Genomic DNA, 21,812 nt, shown 5'->3' on the forward strand with positions numbered 1-21,812 from the left:
GTAATAATATTCTTGGAAGGTCATACGTTCAACTCATGTTGGGAAAGCTCAGATTTTCTTTTTCTGAGTGTTGCTAGTGTCGCCGATGGCAAAATATCTCTAACAAAAGAGCTGCTTCAGAACTGGGGCATACCAATGTTTGAGACATCAGTCAATTTGTATTTGTGAAAAATGTTTGTTGAAGGTACAGTACCGTGCAAATGTAAGTTGACAGTCCCTCGAAACTCGAACTTCGAGACTCGATCCTCGATCCTCGAAACTCGAAAGCTTCGAGTATCGAGGCTCGAGTCGAGTGCATCAAGTATCGAGTCGAGTGCATCGAGTTTCGAGACAGGGAACAAAGAACTTTTTGTGTGATTAGTTTTTCACACGTCTTATCCGAGGCCACAGTTCCAACACTGCAGAGACAGCCAACTGTGTTTGCGTTTTTGTTGGAGCGATGTGCGTTGTATGCTTGAGCTAGAGAGAGTTCGCTCTTCAAGCGTTTTCTCGGTTCGTTGTCGATTACAACCGAAAGTATTCAGCATTTTTAATCAAGGAAATACTGTTTTCGAAGTTTTGATTCGAAAGTTTTAAGTACAATCAAGCATAATTATGTGCAGCACACTGGTTTAGCGAGGTTAAAAGCGATGGCGGGTGTTTCCATTCTCAGCTTGTGAAACAGGGGCCAAAAAAGTCGCAATCTTTTAGTTTCGCTTCCTTCACTGTAAAAACTGGGTTTAGTGAACAAGTAATCCAGTCATCTGTCAGAGGAAGAGACGGTTACAATCCGAAATCAGTTGATAGAAAATGAAGAAAACGTTACATTGCCTTTTGAGATTATCTCGGTAATATTTATGCAAATTTGTAACGCTGCGCCAAAGATGTAAACATTTGCGACGGTTTTCAAAGTCTGCTCTGAGGCAAGCGAACGGTCACGTTGAAGTTTCCCCGGTTCCTTGCCGAATTCTACCGTAAATGTTGTGCGTTTTTAAATAAGGAAATGCTTTTTTCGAAGTTTTCATTCGAAAGATTCAAGTACAATCAAGTATAATCTTGCAGCGTACTGCCGCAGCGAACATATTTCAGAAGCGTTCGTGTTACATTCCGCGAAGAAGCCGCAATCTTGTAGTTTACAATGTAGTTCGCTTCATTGATTTGGAAGTTTGATTAAAAAGAATTGGTGTAGCATATGAAGAAAAATTTAAGCATGTTTTAATTTCACAACAACGCGAACGGATGGGTTTTAAAAAATAATACGCGGAAGAAAGAAACGGGCCGCAACAGATTTATCGAACACCCACTGCCGCTGATTTGATTTACTTCAACTTTCGACCAAACTAAGAAAAGACTACATGCAAGTGCCATACAAAAATCGCTTTTGTTATCTCTTATTGTTTGAGGTTCGAGAAAATCGATTCCTCGAAATCTGCCATCGAGATCCTCGAAAAATTCTTTGAGCGTCTCGATACTCGATACTCGAAACTCGAGCCTCGAACCTCGATACTCGATTCTCAATAGCTTCGAGGATCGAGGATCGAGTTTCGAGTCGAGACTGTCAACTTACATTTGCACGGTACTGTATAGGAAAACATTTCTTTGAGCCTTATGCTCCCTCAAAGAGTTGGAATTCTGGTCAACTTCTCTTTTCTGTTTCATTTTGACTAAGGAAGGGTAATCGGTGAACTTAAAGAAATGTTTGATGTATCTTTTGTGTACTTCAGCGTAAACATGGCATAAGTAATGAAGTGTTTCCTTTAGGAACGTGCCATGTTGGCCTGGATCTCAGAACATGCTGTCCTTGAGCATAAATAATGCTTTTTGTTGTCTCTTTTATCAAGGATGAGATGCCAAGTGTGGAAAACAATGGACTTGTAGGCATGGCAACATCTGCACTAAGACAGGATACAAGTAAGTTTCCTAAAAAAAGCCAATCATTGCTTGCAACCATCCTAAGTACCACATTTAAATCTCTCATTTCTGCATATTTAAGAGGGTTGCTAGCTCTCAGAAGGCTTGACAGGTGGACTCTGCCTCCCCCTCCTCCCCACCCCCCATCCATCCAGTCTAGATAGGGTTAAGTTGGCCACATGTTAGATTGACCTTCACATCTGTAACAGTCTTGTAGCTTTGTGAGCAAAATGAACCTGCAGCCGTCAACCTCACTCATACCATCAAGGTTCTTTCAAGGGTATTGAGCCTTAATTAAGGTTACCGGATACCTTGGAGAGTTGTTTTTTTTGCCAAAAAAAATTTTGAGGCCAATTTAAACATTTCTAGTCTCGCTTCATTTTAAAAAAATAATATATTACAAATCTTGAGGCGTGCGCGAATTATCAACAAGAAAGTATTTTCAAATGAAATTCTATCACCCGCCAGAGTGCTATAAGCCAATTAAAATTTGTCAGCATCAGGGCTTCCAGTGATGTTTTTCGCGGTAAACATCCGGAGTCGTTCATTTCATGTCGCCTCTCTTCCTTTTGTTTACGTTTGCAACTTGTGATTTATTCACACCAAGTTTTCGCTTGTGCTCGTTTTGCGTATTCGTATGGTGAAATATAAGAAAGAAAAGAGTCCTTAGTTGAAAACTAAGAAGAAAACTGGTCCTAAGAAAAAGAAGAAGAAAGTTTCCGATGAAGGATGGGGAAAAACTCTTGCCGAAACCGCATAAGCACATAGCGCATAAGCCGAGATGTTAAGATAAGATAAGATAAGATAATGTTTATTTGTGCTAATAATCGATATATCGAGTTCTTTGAGGCCCTTTCCCTCCTCACATATTGCGCTCAACGCTGGCCTCCAGGTTGCGGGTGAAAATATCTCCATCAAACCTGCAAAGCAGAAAAACTCAGAACTGCAAGTTTGCGACGGCAATTTATTCGCACGGATAATGGTATTCTTGGTTTTCACGTGACGTCACCAAATTCTAGAATTCAAAACTGGGAGGCCTACAACATTTTTGCCTTCATTCAAGGAAAGATTACCTAAAAATATGTCTGTTCACAATTTCTTAGTTCGATGTCGAGCTTCCTTTTGAAAATAGAACAGTTTCAATTTCCGAGTTTCCATCGTGCGTGACATCAGGAGGACGGCCGTGACAGAGCTTTTCCGTATCTTAAAAATGACTCTTCGGGTGATTTTCAGCATTCTAAACAATTTATGTTTGAGTAGAAATATTAATCTAAACATTTGAAAATTCAAAAGGGCAAACAAACCTCTTTTCTGGCAAAAGTGAACTCCAGATGTTTTTTCCTATTTCCGGCCGCCATGTTTGTGCCCCTCAGAGGGACACAAACATGGCGTCTCCATACTAAGCTCTATAAATTTATTTGGAACATTTTGTCAAATAACTCGAGTACGGAATGCCGTACAGACCTGACACTTGGACAGATGCCTTATTTGTTTATCCTCTATACCATGTCAATTTCTTGACTTCATTCATGGAATGGTTTTGATTTTTTTTCAATGGCGTGACAGTGAAAACCGAGAATATATAAATAGTCCTTCAACGTACCCCAGTGACGGCATTACTACCTGCAGCTGTTCTTTCGGATCGATGGGGCTCACCCTAGAGGCCACTGCAGTTTTCCTTTTCTTCGAAGCATTTTTTTCTGCGCGGCATTTCGCGAGGAAATCCAAGAAATTCTGACTGGTAATGGAACTGCAGTCACGCACTCAACTTTTCCGGTGCAATACCAGTAATCTCAGGGGACTCAACAGTAGGTCTCCTGTAATTCTATTGGCTTTGGACGTCGGCGGCATCCACAGAGTTGAAATTATATGCGCAGCGAGGGTGTGAAATGCTTACTTTGTTTGTAACCTGGTGAGCTCACTAAAGTACATTAATCTGCGGCTGACATTTTTATGGTGTTGTTAACAGGAATCCTGGAGATGAGACGTGGAAGGACCACCCACATACTCTGGATGGGAAAAGTAGCTAACAAAGACAGGGTCTTGGCTGACGCTCAGCTTGTTTGCCACTCCTCGGAGAAAGTAAAACTTCCCTTTGACATGTAAGTTTTTATGAAATTCTTTACATAATAGACCCTTCTCCAAAATGGCGGCAACAGATTTAAATGAGTTAAAATTGAACGGAATGAAAAACTGATACCAGCACTGGAAAGAGCACCTTTACCTTAGTAACCTTGCAAAGTTTCAAGATATTAGGTGTTATATCAGCTTGGGAAATGTAAGATGAAATTTGACAAATTTACAGAGAGGTTTGTGTGACTGGGGGTATACATCATACCCCCAGAATGAAAATCTTGCCCCGGTACAGTTACCGGGGTGAACTCGCACCGGTATGACTCGCTCCGGTACAAGATTCTGTGCTGGTATCATGTAAACGAATACAGAGCCACAAGAGGGAACTGGAGTGAACTCGTACCGGAATGAAAGTCGCGCCAGTATCATGTAAACACGCCCTGAGTTTGTAATATTAATTTTGTTTGTCTGACAATCTGATCTCTGATTTGCTTTTCAGTGGTGAGAAGATTGTGATGAAAGAGAAAATCTCCTTTCAACAGTTGAAACCATTTTTGACCTTCCCTCTTTTTCGTGCTGGTCCTCCCTCATTATCAAAAACATGCAAAGGTAGGCTTGTCTCATTCCAAAGTGGATCTCTGTGTGATGTTCTGGGTGAGGGAAGTCGTTATAAAGGACTGATATTCAAAGGTCTTCTGTTTCTAATTTCCTGTGTCAAAAAAAAAAAACTGCCTTGGTAAATAGTAACAAGATGCCTATACTGGCATTTACGCGAGATGCATTTATTCCACTTGTATGCTTCGCCGATTTATAAAAGTATCCTTGCTAATGGAATAGTTTGAGTCACGACGATCGCGTGACGTTGTTTCCCTTTGTTACGCGACTTAGACTTTCACTGGAAATTTCTGAAATTCCATTACGATAATGTAAGCTTCTTATGACCTCTTTTCAGTCTCGCATGGTGGTCTAAGACTGTCAAACAAAGCACTATTCCTTTGCCAGGAACTCACCAATTTCCACCGTTTTAAATGTCATGTGCTTCTTAGAAGTTATTCTTTCGATTCACCGCTTCAAAATGGTGAAATTTCCGTTTGAAAACGGCACACTTGAGTCTACAACATGTTAACAATATGGCGCCAAATTTAATCCGTTTTTGATAAGTATATCAAATGATGCGTTGACGTCACACAGGTAGGGGTGAGTGGGTCCCCTCTCTCGCAATATAAGCGACAAAAAAGGATTTTGATTGGCCTGCTTTTGTTGAAGACAATCAGAACAATACATCCCGAGTAGGAGAGGGGAGAGTTTAATGAATAAATTAATGTACAGGTTTGTGGCTAGGACGAAGGAAAAAAAAAAAAAAGAAATCGACCCGTTTTTAGACACGGTATGCCCCCTCAGGGCATCCCGCGTAATAATTTTGTTTATGTCAACTGCAAGTCTGTGCATTGTGATTTATGCCTGATATTAGTAAAATATGACCAAAAAAAATAGTTTGCAGATATGAAGTGACCTAAACTCACTTTAGTGAACCTCTGTCTATGTGCTGCTGTTTTCAAACAGGTTCTTTTGTTTTTGTTTAATTTTCAGCGTCCCTAGCTGGTGGTGCTAGTTTTGTGCACTGTGATTTATTACCAGTTGAAGACGATCATGGAAAAATTAAAAAGCTTGTCAAGTATTTCCAGGAGAAAAATTGGGTAAGATTGTTAACCCTATCCAATATCATCTACTTCCATTCATTTCATGTATATATTGCCACATACACACACAAAGTTAACAGCATACAGTATTGGATTCAGCTTTGTCAATTAACTTTGTCATATTTTTAAGTGTCAAGCTAAGTCAAATGTACAGCTCACGAAAAGAAACAATGAAACAGAAAGTGACCACCAGGGAAAAAATGCCTTGATGTTTGGAAAGATTCTCTGAACAAGAACTATGGGAAATATGTGAAGAACAGTGTGGAGGATTTACATGGTGATTAAATGAAAATTAAGAAAATTAGGTGGCTACTGGAGTACTACTAGATATTTGCACACTTCCAGCAGCTGCCTGCTAATAAAGGCACTTTCAATTTTGTTCAAGTTTATTCAAAATCCAACCAAGAAAAACAAGGAAGTGGACTGGCCTGCAAGTAGCGAACGCTAATCTAGGCGGGCCAGACTTACAACTATTAAAGGCACTGAATGCTGCCAGGCACAAAGGTCAAAATAATAATGAAATGACTGTTCTTACTTGCAGGCTGGTATTGTTAAATGTCCTGATGCTAACAAAGTGATTTTCCTCATACCCACGTCTCAGATCACTTTAGACCTAGGTAAGTACAGCGCACAGTGCTCATGGATGTAGATAAGGTCACTTCACATTTGCCACAGGTGGCCATGGAATGGGTCATGTTGAAGGTCTGGTTTTGCATATTCTTCAAAATGGCACTACCTGAAAATGTTATGGGCAATTTTGCAGGAGTTGAAAAGACAGACATATAGGCAGTCCTTCAAATTGGTGCATCCCATTTGCCATTTAGTTCTGACTGAAAACATGCTAAGATTTTTATTAGGTGAAATTTTGTTGACACGGGCATGTTAAGGGAAAAGAGGTTGCAAGACATGGTTTTTAGTCAGAAAAAAAGTAGGTGTTATTTTATTCCCTTTTGGCTAATATTTACATCCCTGTAATGCCATTATTTTGTACTCAGATATCTTAGAACAGAACCAGAGACAAGTTGTTTTGCTTTAAGTACATGTAGAGGATAGACTTAAAAATTAAAAAAAAGAAAACACATTTTACAATACTAGATGAAAATCTTCTATCTTGGAATCTTAACGAAAGTCTTCCCCCCTCCCTCCCCCCCTCCCTCACCACTTCTGTCCAGAGATGTGACTTTGGTACAAGAAAATTTTAAATTGGTGACAATTTCATGGAATAATTAAATTTTCTTATTTACTGTTAGGAATCACCACAGTAGATTCTCCAGCAGCTCTCCATGTTTTACTGTATCTGAAGAAATTGAAAACAAACATAGGTGAGAAGGTTATGCTTTACCCTTTAAGCCCCAGTATCATTGACTACATTCTCCTAACTGCTTCCCATACATTTCTTATGATACTAGGTGAGAGAATTTGTTACATGAAAACATTTTTGTAAACGATGGAGATTACCTTTATTTGCATGATCTACATGTTTGATATTGTGAGGAGAACTGTCCTCAATGTTCTAATCCTGATTACATCTAGCACACTTTCATTAATTGTCCTGATTCCACTTCTTTCTAACACCTTACACTTGGGTGGTTCAATGGCATTCATAATACAAAGATAGATCTCTCTCGCAATCAGCTTGTTTGTTATTTGTTCATGGAGAACCTCTTTACTTCCAACTTGGCTATTCCCCAAAAATGCAGACTAGACATACCTCTTCTATATATCAGAAAAAATATATTTATCGCTGTAAAGTATTGGGAAAGAACCTCCATCTTAATGATTTTATTTACAAGATTTATTTACAATGGAAAATAGAAAATTGTGGCATCCTGTTACCTCATTATTTAGTAGATGGCATTGAGAAATGACAAAGTAATAGAATGTATTGACTAAGCTCTTCCTTTATATCAACTATTATTTATGCACTACCTTTTTTTTGTATGTATTTGTATGTATATGTTATTTGATTTATATTCAATAAAGATGTAAAAAAAAAAAATGTAAGGAGAACTTAGACTCAGGTCACTATTGTGGATTAAAGGGGCAAATAGATCCGACAGACCGTCGTCGGTTTTCCTGATTCTGAAAGGTGCCTTGTACAAATGGAACATAAAACAGTTGGCAAATTACAGTTCAGCAACGTTTATTTTCCGCTTTTTTTTTCCAAAGGTACTACAGCCACTAGAGTTCAAGAGTCACGAGAAGTGAAGACAGTCAGTCAAATCCAAAATGAACTGAAAAGACAGTTCAGTGATGTGAGAGAGATACGTGGACCTACTGAGCTGAGAAGACTGAGCCTGGAAGCGGCAAGACCCAAGGTTTCTTCAGCATCAAGTGGCAGTAAGGTTCCACAGGATTCCTATGGTTCTGACTTTGAAAAGGAGTTGACAAATGAGCAAGTAGCATCTTGGAGAGATGCCGTCGAAAAGTGGGTTAGCAGGCCGCATCCTTTAGGAGGTGGTGCAGATACAGAAAGGATACCTGCTGGCAGTAGTGTTAACAAACCCAGCAAAGTGCCTTCTTCAGTTACTTATGTTCCAAAGCCAAGAAAGCCTGTAGCTGTTAATTCACTTGATTCTTCCTTTCAAGATGTGCACACAAAACCTAGCAGTAGCATGGAGGAGAAAAGAGCATTACCTGCAAAACATGTTGATGGCATTGCCTCAAGGCAGTTGAAAAGTGACGGTAAAACAGCCAGGCAGGACAGCAGACCACCAGTTGCCCCTCTAGTGATACGAAAAGAGGAACACAGAGAGGATCCTAGGCTAAGGAGACCTTCACTTGATGCTGAACCAAGTCCCGAGTTAAAATCCCCTAAACCACTTGCGGTTAGTTACAGCATGCCATATAATGCTCAAGAAGCATTACAAGCACAAGGCATTATAATAGCCTCCACTTCTGTCCAAACGTCAACGACATTAACTTCATCATCTGCTAGTGCTCCTTACAAGTATCAAGTGGATGGCAAATCTCTGAGGAGCGTACTTGATAGCATGTTGCAGAAGCGCGGAGACTCTGGTTATCAAATAAATCTTGATGAGGGAACAAGGAGAGCTTTGGAAATGTTGAAACAACAGTCCAACAGAAGAAACTCTGATCCACATGATGATGATGCAAGAAGAGGGTCGGGATCGTTGAGACAACAAGAAGAGCCTAAGAGAGGAAACTCTGACCTGCAGGATGATAGTCCAAGAAGCAGTTTAGAAATATTAAAGCAACAACAACTCAAGAAAGGAAGCTTTGATGTACAAGATCATAATGTGGTTACTATGGATACAGATGCCATCGGTAAGTCCGCTGCTACAGTAATGACAAATGACGAGAAGTCTGTTGAGAAAAATTATGTAAGTGCAATGGAAGACAAGAATATGAAACATGTAACAGGTGCATCAGTGCAAGCAACCCAGGAGCAAGGCAAGGAAACCTGCGAAAGTAGGAAAGGAAAGCGACCGGTCCAAGCAGGAACACCTGATAATAAAAGGGCCAAATTCACTAAACTTAAAGAAGTGGAAAAACAGGATGCTCTTTCAGAAAGTCTAGAAAAGCCAGTTGTCCCTAGTGTGGTGCCAGAGTTGTCAGAAGACCCTTTCCCAGCCATCTCATCAAAATCTCTGGAAACTTTAAAGAGCCCACCATCAAGGTCTGATCGGCCAAAAGCCCCCAAGTTGAAGCTAATCCTATCAAAGAACAAAGGTTCAAAGGAAACTTCAGCGCAGCTATCGGCTGACAGTAGTGACTCTGCTGAACAAAAACATACAGAGCAGCCTGTAGAAACAAACTCTGAGCAAGCTGTCAAGTACAACTCCAATGCAGACGACAATAGAGTTGACAGAAAGTCTATTGAATCACCAGTGGCCATGGATATAAGCCCTGTACATACCTTGCCAGATGCCTCCAGGACAGTTAGCCCAATAACTGTAGTTTCTTCAAAAGGCCGATATAACCAAGCGGTGTCTCTATCTGTGGCACCCACAACTGTTGTACATTCCTCGCCGGTTTATCCATCTCCAGGATCATCTAATTTTCCTTTCAGCCCTCCTCTTCCTCAAGGTCCTTATAGAAGTCCAATCTCAGCTGTGATGCCCCCCATTCAGTTTTCTGTCTCATCAACATCTGCATCTACTATACCTGGTTTTACCCTCGCTGGTGTTCAGTCCGTCTTGCCTGTCCCATCTAGTGGAACATTGCCTTTTATTCCTCCGATCCAGGCTGGCGCAGCTTTTCCACCAACATGTGGCATCCCATCATCGCATGTTCCTCCCATGCCGCCTATCTGCAGTCTGTCTACTCCAATGCCTCCACCTCATGTTCCCGCTGACAATATCCAAAGGAAAAACAGTGCAGATTCTGTGTCCAATGCTGTAGCCTCATCACCAGGACTATACCCACCAGCATTTCCAGATCAACAATGGACCTCTCCTCTTCCAAGCAATCAAGGATTTGGTTTCCATCAGCCTTTTCCAGCTCTTCCAAGGCCAGGTCTCCCACCTGCTGTTGTGAGACCCCCTGTTGTTCCAGCAGTTGGAGTTCCTCCACAGCCACCTCTTCCAAGGCCACCATCTGAGGGATCTGTTGTACAGTCACAAGGAATGGGCTTTGTACCCATTACAGCCCCAAGATTTCCTGTTCCACCTGTTACTTCCCAGGGCACTGCCTTTGTCTTGCCACAAGGACCTCATCCTTTGCCTCCGATGGGACCTTTGCTTCCCCCTAGTGGTGTCATAGGGGCTCCACAGGTCACGCCAAGGCCGCCCATGCTTGGTGCACCACCTCAGTTCATCCCACGCCCCCCTTTCCAACAGCCATCTCTTCAACGTCCAGTGGGGTTTTGGGCTGCTCCCTTTTTACCCAGCTTTGGGGGACCACCACCCATACACCCCTCTCATCAGTCTTCAGGAAAGAGGCATTCAAAGGAATCAACAGTAACAAAGCCATCGCCATCGCACAAGAGCTCACACCCCAAAAACGTTACAGGTGACGGAAAGCCACAGAAAAATGATGCCAAAAATAACAGTGAGAAATCTAGTGATGGTGCTATGAAAGGTGATGCTTCTGTCCTAGAGCTTAATAAAGACAAACCTAATGCACAAACTGAGAAGTCCAAGGAAACTGTTGTAAGGAGGCCAGATACGAATGAAGATAATGATTCTGCTAGCAGCACCGAAAAGAAAACTCTTGAATCTGCTGCTGCGGAGGAATTAAGAGCTGGCAGTACAAAGGAGGAAACAGAAGCAAAGGATTTAGACAAATCAAATGTTAATGAGACATGCATTCAGACACCAGAGGAACAAACTGAAGCTGCTGTTTGCAGTACAGAGGAGCAAAATGTAGGCACTAAAGATGAAAACGCACATGACAAAGATTCAACAACACAAGAAAACTACCCAGAAGTGGAATACGGAGTTGTGAGCAAAGAAACAGCTTCTGATGTTGAGCAACCTTGCAAGGTCACTCTTACTGAAAGTGAAATTTGTGATGTCCAAAATTCAGCAGAGCTCTCTGATGATCTGCCCAACAACAAGGGAGATACAGATAATTTTGGAATTGCAAGAAACAGTGTGGAGGTGCTTGACATTGTCACATCTTTACCCTCTTTGATAACAGACTATATAACAGAAGCAGAGCAAACAAGTACTAAAGCTAAAAGTAAGATCTATGACATTCTTCGACGCAGTGCTTATGAATCAAGATTGGAAACAGAGTCAGCTGAGCATGGAGAAGAGGAGCTGGATGAACCAGACAGACCTGATGATCAAGATTGTAAGCCTGATGCTGTTATGGAGGAAGGTGGGATCTTTTGTCTGTGATGTTAGAAGGATGTGAAGAAAGAGAGGTAGCGTAGCCAGTCAACAGGAAGATAGACTGTTGTGTTCAAGGCAGGCAGAGCATGTCTGTGTTTGATTCGTGTTGTTTAGATAGTTGAAAATATTATTGATGTACTATTTGCAAGTTTAGTTAAAATTCTACTTCTCTGGTTGAACCAGAACAGCAAGAGTGAGACAAGTACTACTTGTGTATGTGGTCTTGTTGTTTAAGGTGTTTTGCATTCAAGCACTTTGAGTGAAAAATGATGATTCTGGACATTGTCTTAAACAGTTAAACTTCAAAATGACTGTGCTCAAAAGGGTGGAAAATTAGCGTCTTGTTTTAAGGCAATAGCCAGGTTTAATGAAAGGTTTAATGAAAGGGCTTTTTACATGGTCTTTTTTCGGGATTTAGTGCTTTCATTTTTGTACAATGCATACTGCTTCCACCCGATTTCTTGTTAGTGGAGTTTTAGTCAGTGAAATGAAGCAATGTCACAAGACATCTTAAAGTGCACCTAACCCCCCAATTTTTTTTTGCTTAAATAAATCTTTGCACCTGTTCGAAACACATTGAGCCTTTATGCGCCAAATAGCGCAATATGTTTCGCACAGGTGCAAAGATTTATTTAAGAGGAAAAAAAATGGGGTTAGGTGCACTTTAAGGTTAATTAGGTTTTAGTTGAAAGGCAGTTTAATGAGGAGTTGCTGTAGCAGTGTAGGTCGTTTACCTACATTTTTCATGGCCAGAATTAAACCTATAGTCAGTCATTCAGTGTGGTTCTAATTATTCTTATCTGTGGATGGAACCCTTATGTGTGACCAATCAAAGGAAAGCTATTAAACAAAGCTGGCATTTTGTGTTGTTGTTGTTTTTTTTTTTTGCAGTAGTTTGGACAATGGCATCTTTTTCTTTTTTTTTTTTTTTCTTTTTTTTTTAACCAACACTATTAGGGAAATACATGTAGTGAAAGCTATTGTACTTGGACAGGACCCAACAAATCTGGGGAAAAAATGATTTCTTTGTACCCACGTCCTTAAAGGTGGTGTGTTTATCAGTTAGTTTCCCCTCTATCAAAAGAAAAAAAAAAGAAAAAGAAAAATGAGTCACACCTCCCTGCTCATGTTTAACTAACCATGCAGTCTTCTTGCTAAATGAATGCTTATTCCCCAGTGCCTTGTGTAATCTCCTACCCCCAAAACGGTACGCTCTCATCAAGTATAGTTGTTATTATGATATCCCTTACGAAGTGCCAGTGTGTCTGGATCACAGCCATTTTGACGGAACTCTTACTACATGAGTACTTTTGATAATTTATTGTGATTCCAATGCTTAGGTGTCACAAAAGAAGAAAGACTGCTCTTTAGTGGAGAAGAGAGTACTGCAAGTGAACAAGGTTTCCCTCTGGAGAGCGGTTTGCGCGTTGTACAAGTTCTTGACTTAGCTGAAAATGAGAACCAGACAGAGAAAGGAAAAGAGGTTAAAGGAGTGTCCACCATTGGTACATCTAAGGAACAAGCAGATGACAATACTGAGGGTCTTTGTCTTGGTAACTTGTTGGAGGAGCCCAGTAGAGATGAATCACGCCAAACGTGTCATGAGAATTCCCCAAAGAGCAGTAGATGGGAAGATGTTAGCGAAGATTCCGATGAGGGCACCCCAGAGAGGGATCTTCCCGGTACTGTACATCACATTTGTTTGTTTTATTATTCGTTGCTCAGCAACAGAAATATGTTTACAGTTGATAATATATCTTGCTGTATTTCAACTAGCTTTACATGGTTCTTGTATGTACTGGTGATAAAATTCCAAACTAGTTTTCTGCAGTTACATTGGTGTGTCGTTGTGCCTCTACTGTCACAACTGGCGTTGAATAGTCAAATTTTGTTTTTCATTACTATTTTTCTTTATCTTCCTTGGGTTGGAATTGTAGCATGCTAAAACAAGAGGTGAAACTTTGTGAAATTGAATTCACCATTAAATATACAATTTAGTGGGTTTCAGTCACTAAAACCAACTGGCTTTGTTTTTGTTTGTTTGTCTCTTCAGGATTTGGCTCTGTAGATATTGACTTCAAACAGCTATGGCCCAAAACAGTGGAGACCACTCCAGATACACTTCCAGAATCCTCAGTTCCTCCAGCTCATCTTAAATCAGTGGTTGTCCGTATTAAGGCAGACAGTTCTAATTCTACCGTGGACACAAAAAGTCATGTTAAAGAGCCCTCTAAGAAGAGAAGACAAAGCAGTGATTCTGAGGACAGTGACAGCGACCCACAATACACACCTCCTCTAAAGACTCCACGAAAAAGGGCTGGTAGGACCCCTAAGAGGAAAAGACACAGGAAATCTCCTGACCAGAGCAACTCTGTGGGAGGTGCAAAGAAAACTGGGAGAAAGAGACAGAGATCCGAAGGGAGGCACAAACGGTTTAAGGGTTTTGTAATCCGCCCAAGAGAATTGAACCTCCCTTCACGGGTTGTCAATGATGCAGAAGGAAAGTTACAAATTACCATTTTACGAGGTCAGTTAATAATGTGCTTTGTAATGGACAGAGAGATGGAATGATTTTTGTTATGTAATATTTGCCAATCAATTCGAAATTTCAACACCTCCTACTCCCCCTCCCCTCAGTTTTAGCTCCTGAAATGCGCAAAATTGCTGGCAAAATGTGTCATTTGTTGCTTACCCCAAGTTAAGAGGTACTAAAGGAATATTTACTTTGCTTAGATTCTAATCCAGATGATGTTAAACTGAAAATGGAGGACTCGCCCCCTGAAACACCTGAAGTAGGTACTTTGTATTACTAGAGAACTAAACACAGGGAAACCTCGCCTTACAAACTTTTTGTTGTTGCTGTGACTATTTTTTAATCTTACAGTTGTCTTCATAAATTATAGACATCCCCATTAGGATGACAACCCTATTAATTCCCAATATCAACATGCACATTCGTCTTACTGTTCTCTCTATATGTTTATGGTACAGGTTGGGAGAGTTTGTTTAAAAATCAAGGCAGCTCATCTTTGATGATACAGATCACACACAACAAACATAGACAAGTGTTGTATAAACAGGTTCATTGATCCTGTTACCATAGCAAAGTTTGCATGGCTCAGGATCGCTTATGAGGAGACAGTTTTCTCAGAGCCCACATTGCCATGCTAAAGTAAGAGCACCTTAACGATCATCTACCACATCTGAGGTGGTCTGGATGCTGAATAGGAAGTGACATTAGTTATTTTAGTTTCCATGGCTGGCCTTACTGTTAGTATTGATGCTACAGATAGTAAACCGCCCTGTTCTTCACACAAATTAAAATATCTTCTTCTTCTTCTTCTTCTTCTTCTTCTCCTTCTCCTTCTCCTTCTTCTACATTTCCCAAAATTTCATTTTGGCGCGTTTTGCTGCCTTCGATTGAATGAGACTTCACCAAATTTTAAAGATTGTTTCCATTTCGCCGAAGCACTTGAATTACGCTTTTTGGGTTTTTTCCATAGTCTTTGATTCTTTTTTTCGCTGATTTTAAGTTTTGTTGGCTGTTCCTGTATTCCAAAAGGAACGTTCCTCTAGTATGGACTGTTCCTCGTTTTTGTGTTCCTATTGACTATAAGAGGACCAGATGTTTTACAAGGTAGGAACAAAACGTTCACTCTAGTGTAAAAGAGGAATATTTCGTTCCGAGTTCCCAATTGTAAATGGAACATATTGTTCTCAAATTGACAAATAAGGACTGTTTTGTTCCGAGTTCCTATCTGTAAATGGAACACATTGTTCCCAAATTGGTCATGTAAGACTTTTTTGTTCCGAGTTCCTATCTGTAAATTGAACACATTGTTCCCAAATTGGTCATTTAGGACTGTTTTGTTCCGAGTTCCTTTCTATTGATGGAACACATTGTTCCCAAACTGGTCATTTAGGACTGTTTTGTTCCGAGTTCCTATCTGTTAATGGAACACTTCGTTCCCAAATTGATAAATAAGAACTGTTTTGTTCCGAGTTCCTATCTATTGATGGAACACATTGTTCCGAAATTGATAAATAAGGACTGTTTTGTTCCGAGTTCCTATCTATTGATGGAACACATTGTTCTGAAATTGATAAATAAGGACTGTTTTGTTCCGAGTTCCTATCTATTGATGGAACACATTGTTCCGAAATTGATAAATAAGAACTGTTTTGTTCCGAGTTCCTATCTATTGATGGAACACATTGTTCCGAAATTGATAAATAAGGACTGTTTTGTTCCGAGTTCCCAACTGTAAATGGAACATATTGTTCTCAAATTGATAACTTAGGACTGTTTTGTTCCGAGTTCCTATCTGTGCATGGAACACATTGTTTCGAAATTGATAAATAAGGACTGTTTTGTTCCGAGTTCCTATCTGTGCACGGAACACATTGTTCCCAAATTGATAAATAAGGACTGTTTTGTTCCGAGTTCCTATCTATTGATGGAACACATTGTTCCCAAATTGATAAATAAGGACTGTTTTGTTCCGAGTTCCCAACTGTAAATGGAACATATTGTTCTCAAATTGATAACTTAGGACTGTTTTGTTCCGAGTTCCTATCTGTGCATGGAACACATTGTTTCGAAATTGATAAATAAGGACTGTTTTGTTCCGAGTTCCTATCTATTGATGGAACACATTGTTCCCAAATTGATAAATAAGGACTGTTTTGTTCCGAGTTCCCAACTGTAAATGGAACATATTGTTCTCAAATTGATAACTTAGGACTGTTTTGTTCCGAGTTCCTATCTGTGCATGGAACACATTGTTTCGAAATTGATAAATAAGGACTGTTTTGTTCCGAGTTCCTATCTGTGCACGGAACACATTGTTCCCAAATTGATAAGTAAGGACTGTTTTGTTCCGAGTTCCTATCTGTTGATGGAACACATTGTTCCCAAATTGGTCATTTAGGGCTGTTTTGTTCCGAGTTCCTCTCTGTGAATAGAACATATTGTTCCCAAATTGGTCGTTTGAGAACAGATTTTGGACCATTTTTCTACGCATTCCCATTTTGTTCCCAAATTAAGGTTGCCTTTGGGAATGAGGCAAACAAGAAGGCGCGCTCAGACCTGCTTGGGCGAGTTTGGTGGCATGTCACTGTCATGAATTTTGCACAATAGTAATAAGGGCGGGCAAGTAAGGGCATGCTTTGGCAAATGCAAACATATATGCAGTTCCTTTGCTCGTCATCCGCTCCTCGGTTATGGTTCAGATTTAAAGGAGATCGTGTTGACTAGATGCGCTTAAAAGGCAAAATGAGCAAGAAGTATAAAGTCGATTGGTCGGATATCGATGGAGCGTCGCCCAAACCGAAACGGCTTCACTTGGAAAAAGATGAAACCAACAGCTTGTATCACTGCCCAATACAAGAGTGCGACCATGATGGATTTCAAAGTCAAAGAGGGTGCAGAAAACATGTTTATAACAAGCACAGTTGGTTCTTTTATTTTGATGAAAAGCCCAATTCGAAAGAAATCACAGATTCGCGAAATGTTCCGATGGTGAAACCAATTCAAGATCAAACAACTGAAACCACAAAGCATGCCGTAAAGATACTTCCTTCGTTTTTATTATCGTGTGACATTGCCGAGTTGTTCACGAAATGGTTGACTGGAAGTGGTGGCGGTTACAAGAAGGATCGCGCAGCGCAACAAATAGTTACAAGATGCTTTAAGTTTCTAAGATTTTGCTGTGAAGACGAGGAAGAGTTGACTTTTGACGTGGTGGACTTTAGTTTATGTTCTCCAAATTTGTTGTTCAAGTTTATCGACTACTTACAAGACGAATGCAAGCTCGGCCATGGTGGGCGTTTAGGCTACATAGACGCCATTTCTGAAATGATCGACTTCAGAAAACTTCATGGCGCATCAGAGGCAGTCTTTCAAAAGTTCTCTGCAACAGAGTTGTACCTCAAAAGAGCGCGAAAGACAGTTGCAAAGATGATGCGATTGCAGTGGACACAAGATTTAGACATTGAAACACTGGAAGCAAGAGGCCACTGGGCAACAATGGAGGAGCTGTTGGAGGTCGTGAAATTCCATCTGCCGCGCTACGAAAATACCGTGAAGATGTGTAAATCGAGTCCAGCTCAAGTTAACCCCTCGGACTTGACATTTGCCACGAAATTCGTAGCCATGTATCTGTTCATCAAAGTGAAGGGGTCACGTCCTATGACTTATCAATATTTGACGGTGGACATGATTGATAGAGCTAAGGAAAAGGATGGATTCATTGATCAGAAAACGTTCAAGACTGCTGGAAAGTATGGATTTGATTCTTTGATTCTTTCCGATGCAAACATGCAAGTGCTCAATGGCTACATCTCGTACGTTAGACCTTTGCTTAAACCCAAGTGTGATTTCGTTCTCGTCAACAGAAATGGAGGCCAGCATGGTAAATTGGGCGAGATCATGAGCAAACTGGTGTTTGATGCAATTGGAAAGTACATCCATCCCACGCGTTATCGCCAAATTGTTGAAACGCAGAGCCTCAACCAGCTCACTAGCGAAGAGCAGAGGATTTTGTCGGAAGACCAAAAACACAGCTCTGCCGTTGCTAAAGTTCACTATCAAAAACAACGATCCCGAGAAGTTGCTTTGAAGGGTCACGAGTGCCTACAGAAACTACAAGGCGCCAAGGGGTCAGAAGTGGACGAGGACGTCAACGCAAGACTCGGCGATTCAACTTCCACCGCCGGGCCTTCTGTTGAACCAGTGGAAAATGTCAACACCTCCCCCAAAAAGGACGCCCTGCCTAAAAGAATCTTGCGCTCTCAGAGGAACATTCGTCATGTTTTGAAATTCACAGCAGAAGAGGACTATTTTCTAAAGGAAGGAATAACTAAGCACGGATTTGGACAGTGGACAGCGATATTGAGAGATCTAGATTTCAGGTTTCAGGAGGGTAGAACTGCCGATTCTCTTAAGAAAAGGGCTGCCACGAAAATGCCGTTGAGCGAATAAAACAACAACAAAAACACTGCAAATGTAGTCAACGACGCAACCTTCATTTTATTTCTCTCTCTCTCTTTTTTTCCAGTGGCCATTTTCTATCACCATTCACAAACGCACTGATGTATATAATGTAATAATTTTATCAAGCCGACCTAACCTAGCCGTACATGTTCCAGTTCCAACTGTCTGTGTAATTACCCAAAAACAAACTTTAGGTAATGTTGAACAAACTCGAGCATTCATTTTTTCATTTTCTCTGTGTCTCAGTGTTTCTCTATTTTTGCTGCTGGCTAAAATAGCTCAGAATTGTCTTGCGTGGCTTCTTGTCCCTGACTTGAGTTCGTTCTCCAGACTTGGGTCTTTTTCGCAAAGTTGATTACTAGGTGCAGAAGTTGTTAATTGCACTTTTTCGTGACAAAAGGGGTAACAATCATCTGGTACCGTTAAGGTCGTTGTTGATCATGTGGTCACATTTCGAAAAAAAGATGACAATGAAAATTTGTCCATGAATCTAAAATCACTGGGTGAAGGTTGTTTTGTCCGCAAATACCGTGAAATCCGCCCTACCTACAGTTTCCTTCGAAGAGCAAGAACTTCCACTCTCTGACAATGTGCTAGTTTACCAGCAGAACATTTTTCACAGAACTGTTAGATAAATGTTATTTATAGTCCCTTTTCTAACTGTAACTGTCTTCCAATGAACATTGTAAGACATCTTCAGTGTAAAAGCGAAGTATTAAGTCATATTGCATTTTCATAGTTCTGATGTAGATCACATAAGGCAAAACAAACGATTAAAGCAACATGTGTCGATGTAGTTCGTTAGACTCTATGACACACTGCTTACATTATTTTCCCATGATAATACCTAGCAATTACCAGTCGAACTCTATTGAAGCAGCCCAAGTTTCTTGTTTATTTCACATTCGTTACGGACTTTACTAAGCATCGCACATCAAGAAATAAAAGTATTGATTACTAGGTGCAGAAGTTGTTAATTGCACTATTTCATGACAAAAGGGGTAACAATCATCTGGTACCGTCAGGATCATTGTTAATCATGTTGTCACATTTTGAAAAAAAGATGGCAATGAAAATTTGTCCAAGAATCTAAAATCACTGGGTGAAGGTTGTTTTGTCCGCAAATACCGTGAAATCCGCCCTGCCTACAGTTTTCTTCCAAGAGCAAGAACTTCCACTCTCTGACAATGTACTAGTTTACAGCAGAATTTTTTTCATGGAACTGTTAGATAAATGTTATTTATAGTCCTTTTGCTAACTGTAACTGCCTTCCAATGAACATTTTGAGACATCTAAAAGAGAGGTATTAGGCCATGTTGCATCAGTCATATTACGCAAAATCCGTGAAATCCACCCTAACACCACAGTTTTCTTGCTGGTCTTTGAACTTCCAGTTTGAAGTGGCAGTTGACAGGCTGATATCTTTTTCTAAAATACGGCGGAGTTTACGGATTTCACGGATGTTTAGAATAAGCATGATTTAATACTTCCTTCTCTAACTGCAAGGATCTTACATATCTTATAATATATTAATATATTCTCTTCTTAGATACTTACAGTTTAAAAGAGGAGTATTAAATGACATTCGAATATACGAGTTCCGTAAAATCCGTGAAATCCACCGTAAATACAGTTTTCTTGCTGGTCTTTGAACTTCCAGTTTTGAGTGGCAGTTGACAGGCTGATATCTTTTTTCTAAAATACGGCGGATTTGACGGATTTCACGGATATTTGGAATATACATAATTTAATACTTCCTTTTTTATCTGTAAGTATCTAATATATATTACATATATATGATATATTAATATATTCTCTTTAAAGATCCTTACAGTTTAAAAAAGGAGTATTAATTGTTATTTGTATGTAGAATTTCCGTAAAATCCGTGAAATCCACCCTAACTAGAGTTTTCTTGCTGCCTTTGAACTTCCAGTTTGAAGTGGCAGTTGACAGGCTGATATCTTTTTAAAAATACGGCGGATTTTACGGATTTCACGGATATTTAGAATATATGCATTATTTAATACTTCCTTTTTCAACTGCAAGTATCTGTTATGTATTGTAATATATTAACATATTATCTTCTAAGATATTTGCAGCTTAAAAGAGGAGTATTAAATAACATTTGTATGCACATTTGTACGTACAGTTTTCTTGCTGGGCTTTGAAGTTGCAGTTGACCTGCTCATTTGTTTTCTTAAATACGGCGGATTTTACGTATTTGGCGGTTTTCTGAGAGTTCCCTTTCAAAAAGTGAACTTTAAACTAAGAGAGGACTGTTTCGGACCTCTTTGTTCGTTCTCAGAGTTCCAAGGACATCTATGGAATTGGTGCTTTTAAAATCAGCAAGCAAACTCAACGAAAATCAAAAGCACTCCAGACGTAACGTTTGCCATCACCTCTGTCCAACTACACTGCTAGAAACAGATTAGAAACATTACGCCAAGATATTTTGCTCAAAAAATCACAGGGAACAGAAATTTTGGGAAACGATCTCCTTCTCCTTCTCCTTCTCCTTCTCCTTCTCCTTCTCCTTCTCCTTCTCCTTCTCCTTCTCCTTCTCCTTCTCCTTCTCCTCCTCCTCCTCCTCCTCCTCCTCCTCCTTCTCCTTCTTCTTCTTCTTGTTCTTCTTCTTGTTCTTGTTCTTGTTCTTCTTCTTCTTCTTCTTCTTCTTCTCCTTCTCCTCCTCCTCCTCCTCCTTCTTCTTCTTCTTGTTCTTGTTCTTCTTCTTCTTCTTCTTCTTCTTCTTCTTCTTCTTCTTCTTCTTCTTCTTCTTCTTCTTCTTCTTCTTCTTCTTCTTCTTCTTCTTCTCCTTCTCCTTCTTCTTCCTCTTCCTCTTCTTCGTCGTCTTTGTCCATAAAATAGGAGTTCAAAATGAAGTTGTAGCAACATTTTTGTCCCTCATTGTAGCTTTGTGCATGTACCCCAAACCATGCTTTTTATCAGTTTCCTAAGCCCAGCTAAAAGCTCAGTCCTCTCAAATTGTTTCCTAGTAGTAGGCTGTATAACTTATAGGAAATAAACAGTTGTGTTGAAAAAGGCATTTTGAATAAATTAAAACAAAACATGATTTTTCAAGACTTTCACTGCTTGTCTGTTGTTCACCAACTTCATTCTTCCCTAATCTAGTGCTCACTGACTTTCTAAATGTTTAGGATTTTCTTCTATTCCTCTTTCTGAATATTGGAGTTGTCCTATAACTCAGTGCACTTGTTTTTGCTGCAACATCTGTGTTGGAAATACAGACCATAAGTGTCCATGATGGGCAGGTGATTGTTGCAAAAATGCCTGAGAAATAGTCCTTTGGCCACATGAATTGATTGTCATTTTTGTTTTTTGTTTTTGCTTCCAAA

General features: G+C 40.0%; 3 protein-coding genes across 6 annotated transcripts in view; 2 read left to right on the forward strand and 1 right to left on the reverse strand.

Moving 5' to 3' along the window:
- LOC146471784 (uncharacterized) overlaps positions 1-21,812 on the forward strand; it is a 45,223-nt gene that overhangs the window by 5,256 nt on the left and 18,155 nt on the right. For 3 of the 4 annotated variants that reach the window (XM_085120315.1, XM_085120316.1, XM_085120317.1), the window contains exons 8-17: positions 1,821-1,890; positions 3,860-3,992; positions 4,463-4,572; positions 5,554-5,660; positions 6,205-6,280; positions 6,914-6,985; positions 7,833-11,450; positions 12,805-13,146; positions 13,518-13,991; positions 14,198-14,256. In XM_085120315.1, the coding sequence (XP_084976441.1) occupies positions 1,821-1,890; positions 3,860-3,992; positions 4,463-4,572; positions 5,554-5,660; positions 6,205-6,280; positions 6,914-6,985; positions 7,833-11,450; positions 12,805-13,146; positions 13,518-13,991; positions 14,198-14,256 (5,061 nt within the window). The remainder of the gene's footprint in view (positions 1-1,820; positions 1,891-3,859; positions 3,993-4,462; positions 4,573-5,553; positions 5,661-6,204; positions 6,281-6,913; positions 6,986-7,832; positions 11,451-12,804; positions 13,147-13,517; positions 13,992-14,197; positions 14,257-21,812) is intronic. The other variant, XM_085120318.1, reaches the window with a different exon arrangement.
- LOC146471785 (uncharacterized) lies at positions 14,279-21,805 on the reverse strand. Its single transcript, XM_085120343.1, has 2 exons — positions 20,951-21,805; positions 14,279-14,821 (listed from the first exon to the last, which is right to left on the reverse strand). The coding sequence occupies exons 1-2, from the start codon at positions 21,315-21,317 to the stop codon at positions 14,748-14,750; spliced, it is 441 nt and encodes a 146-aa protein (XP_084976469.1). The 5' UTR covers positions 21,318-21,805; the 3' UTR covers positions 14,279-14,747.
- LOC146471786 (uncharacterized) lies at positions 16,197-18,799 on the forward strand. The gene has a single exon (XM_085120325.1). The coding sequence runs from the start codon at positions 16,722-16,724 to the stop codon at positions 18,444-18,446; it is 1,725 nt and encodes a 574-aa protein (XP_084976451.1). The 5' UTR covers positions 16,197-16,721; the 3' UTR covers positions 18,447-18,799.

The sequence above is a fragment of the Pavona decussata genome, unplaced genomic scaffold (genome assembly GCF_977016875.1).
Source record: "Pavona decussata unplaced genomic scaffold, jaPavDecu1.1 SCAFFOLD_102, whole genome shotgun sequence".
Classification (NCBI taxonomy): Eukaryota; Metazoa; Cnidaria; class Anthozoa; order Scleractinia; family Agariciidae; genus Pavona; species Pavona decussata.